Below are 4,020 nucleotides of genomic sequence, written 5' to 3' on the forward strand. Positions count from 1 at the left end.
ACCAAAATTTGAAGATTAAAGTGTTCTTTGGTAGATCATGCTGTTCTCTGTAAGATTATTAACTCCTGGCTTGATAGATTTATATTTCCATGATGGTGATGGTAATGGTCTCACAATCCACAGATGAAGTTGTGGCAGGTTTAGGATAGTGGATGATGAGATTGTTCTGGATTTGTTAAATTTGTGGTGTCTAAGTGGAGATGAGCCAATGTGCAGCTGGATGTATTAGGTTCAAAGCTCTAAAGAGATGTGATCAACAAAAACTGGAATAAGGTCACTTTTTGTGCAATCTTTTTATTGCTACCCTTATGTCTTTGTTCCTTAATGTATAGATGACAGGATTCAAGACAGGGGTAATAGCAAAGTCAACAATGAACAGATTTTTATCAAGTGATGGTGGGGGAGAAGGCCATACATAGATAACTATGCATGGAGTGAAGAACAAAAAAACCACAGTGATGTGAGCTGATAAAGTGACAAATGCCTTGGATAAGTCTCCTGTAGAACATTTCCAGACAGTGATCAAAATGAAGGCATAGGAAAGAATTAGCAGAATGAAAGTGCCCATGGTCATAAAGCCACTGTTGGCAGTAACAATAAACTCATACTTGGCTCTATCTGTGCATGCAAGTTTGATGATCTTGGGAAAGTCACAATAAAAGCTATCTACTTTATTAGGCCCACAGAAAGGTAAGTTTATAACAAAAGCAAATTGAGCCATAGCATGGATCACCCCAGTTACCCAGCCAGTAATTACAAATGAAACACATATTTTAGGGTTCATGATTTTAAAGTAATGAAGAGGCTTACAGATTGCCATACACCTGTCAAATGCCATGGCTATGAGTAGCACCATTTCTATTCCTCCCATGATATGGATAAGACATATCTGTGTCATACAATTTTGGAAAGAAATTACATTGTATTCATTTAAAAGATCTGTGATTATCTTGGGGATCACGGTAGAGGAAAGGCCCACGTCAATGAGGGATAGGTTGGCCAGCAGGAAGTACATAGGTGACTGTAAGTGAGAATCAGCAATTACCAAAAACACAATGACAAGGTTTCCCATGATGATCCCTAAATAGAGCAAGGAACATGTAACGATGAGAACAAATTTTTTCTCTCTAGAACAAGAAAGGGCCAGTAAAACAAGCTCAGTGACCACAGAGTCATTTAGTCCACCCATTGACTGGGACAGAAGAGTTGATTTTCAAGTGACCTGAGGATAAAAATTAAAAAGAATAAGTATCATTGAATCAAAGGTAGATTACCCATTTGCCTTGCTAACTGAGTTTGACAATATTGGAAGTAGAAAAATCAAGAATATAGAAAAACAAGATTAGTAACAAATTTATTATATAAAGGGATACTTGAGGAAGAAAATGACTAAATTTTTCAGATAGACTCAAAAAGGCTCTAATTTTCATTTAAAAGAGGTACTTTAGTTTTCATCCTATAGTTAAATTCTTTTTTCTTTCTCTAAAAGATTTCTCCATTATTTTTACTGCCACTTTCCTAGATGTTCTCTCACCAAATTAATGCCATCTTTTCTGTCACACCACTACTACTAAGTGTATATACTCTTATCTACATTCATTTTAGCCCATTAATATTCTCTTACTTCACTAGACTTATAGAGCTCACCCGGTCAAACGTGCTTGAGCACATCCCATCACTCCTTGCTTTGAGCTCTTAAAGTCTAAATAGAATTCAGATGTACAAGGCTTAAAAGATATAATATTGCTTCATAACATAATATCATCTCTGGCCCATGGCCATATTTATTGAATCGATTAATTGATATCCAATTAAAAATAAATTGTTGAATATCTGAGAGTAAAGAATAGTAAATATAGACATGATAATCAAAGATATTAATTCATCAGTGATAATAATTAATTAATCAGTGATAATAATCACAGATAACATTTATCTTGTGCGTCTTACATTCAGGGCATTGAATTAAGCACATTATCTCTTTTAATTTCTATAGGATAGGTTTGGTTTTATTTTCTCTATTTTGCAATTTAAAAAACTGAGCCTCAGAAAAATGAAATGGCAGATCCAGGACTTGTATCCAGAGCTGTAGGACTTCAGAATGCATGCTTCTAACCACGGCACTCTGCTCTTCAAGACCAGCACCTCCAAATATATTCTAGATCTCCCTGAGGATCTTGATACATCAATTAACCTTTCTCCTTCATCTTCAACTTTTCACTTATCTTGATTTACTGCACAGAGAATCTCTCCTTTCAAAAATCAAATCTATCAAGGGTTGAGGTAGGGATTTCTTCTGATATTCCCTTTCTCTCTCAAACCCTTAACAGGAAAGATTATCTCAACTTTATACATTCACTTATTGAACAAGCCAAAATAAGCTAGCTTCCACTGCAGAAAATCATCTTAGAGAAGTTATCAAGGATACAGCACACAGTTGTCCACATATGAAAATATCACATGCAGTAACCACTTTTCAGTCATTATTTTCCTTAACTGCTTATTCTCCAAATTTGATACTATTGATCATGTCTTTGTTTTTGATATTTCTTCTGCCACTGGCTACCATATATGCTGCCTATCTGAAAGCCTTTTCCATCCCTATTTCCTACTAAAAGAACACCTATCTGCTTAGGTACTTGATAGAGATGTCTTAATTTGGGGGGGCAATAGTCGCCTAACCCAGCCTCAGGATGAAACATGATAATAGAGTTTCACTTGGCCATGCATTGGCTTAAGAAGGGTATGTAATCTAGATACGATTAATGGGTCATAGAATAATGTCTTCTGTGAAAGGCTTTCTTTCCTAGATTAACATACAAAACTTCATTGGAGAAGGCTCTTTTATTGGCCCCTTTATTCTTTCATTAAGTATTAGTGTGATGTCTAAAGGTGCAGCAACGATGACCTCTGAAAGCCTTTACATTAAAGATGATAATGTGAAAAGATAATATAAGAACACTGGGTTTCAAAGGTCTTTAACTGATGCCAGCAAAAGTCTACCTTCTGAAATCTGTAATTTGGGAAAAACAAACCCAGTTTGTACAGGAGACTGTAAATAAGACATTGCTACTTGCAGCTGCATTGCTAATAGTTATATAAGAGCACTCTCAGTTTTTCTCCTACGTTTCTGAATTCTTTGTCTTTTACTAATACATGGGTTGTTTTTCTTCTACTTACACTTGATTGTTGATGTGACTCAGAAATCTATTCTAAATCTTTCTTTTTTATTCCAAACATGCTTAACTGTTTTAACTACTTCCCACTTACTGAGGATTTTTATATCCATGTATCTCGTCCTGGACTCCAGCTTAATAGATCCAAAACTGTATTGGAGTACGTAAATGGACATCCCACAAATAGCTCAAAGTTAGCATGTCCAAGGCTTATCTTATTATTTTATTATCTATTTACTTTCCTTAAGAAATACCATGGCTATTCTCCCAGATGCCCAATCCAGGAATCTGTGTGGCACCCTGTGTCTTCTTCACTTTATATCCCAGATGGACAAATTATAGCTCCTAAATATTTCTCAGATTTGGTTTCTCCTGTTTATTTCCATTGTCAGTTCTTACTTTGTGTCTATGTATTTTTTCTCGTGTTGATGACTGAAAAGCCTTCTGAATGATCTCTGTTTCCAGTCTTACCTAATTTCAGTCTATTCTATACTCTGTTTCCAGATCTGTCTATATAAACATCAAATATAATCATGTTACTCTCTTATTCCAACTTTTGGTTTTATCAGAAAGAATATATGAAATTCAATAGCATAACATAAATCCTTTCACGAACTGGCTACTACTCCCTACATTTCCCCCTGTCTTTCTGCCTCTGCATATGCTCTTGCCTGTGTTATTCCTGATCATTACAAAGTGGAACCCACGGCTTTAAGGCCAACGGACTTTGGCTGCCATCCCATCAGCCTCTTCAGAGCTATTTAAATGTGGGAAGGCAGCTAAATGATGCTGATGGTGTTTATTTGTCCATAAAATGGGAGAAATATAACTTTCTTCTTCTGAA

At 35.7% G+C, this 4,020-nt stretch overlaps 1 protein-coding gene across 1 annotated transcript; it reads right to left on the reverse strand.

Moving 5' to 3' along the window:
• Positions 1 to 274: 274 nt before the first annotated feature.
• LOC103581210 (olfactory receptor 4F15-like) lies at positions 275 to 1,189 on the reverse strand. The gene has a single exon (XM_008563096.1). The coding sequence runs from the start codon at positions 1,187 to 1,189 to the stop codon at positions 275 to 277; it is 915 nt and encodes a 304-aa protein (XP_008561318.1).
• Positions 1,190 to 4,020: the final 2,831 nt, after the last annotated feature.

This window comes from Galeopterus variegatus, unplaced genomic scaffold, assembly GCF_000696425.1.
Source record: "Galeopterus variegatus unplaced genomic scaffold, G_variegatus-3.0.2 Scaffold12568, whole genome shotgun sequence".
In the NCBI taxonomy this organism is placed as follows: Eukaryota; Metazoa; Chordata; class Mammalia; order Dermoptera; family Cynocephalidae; genus Galeopterus; species Galeopterus variegatus.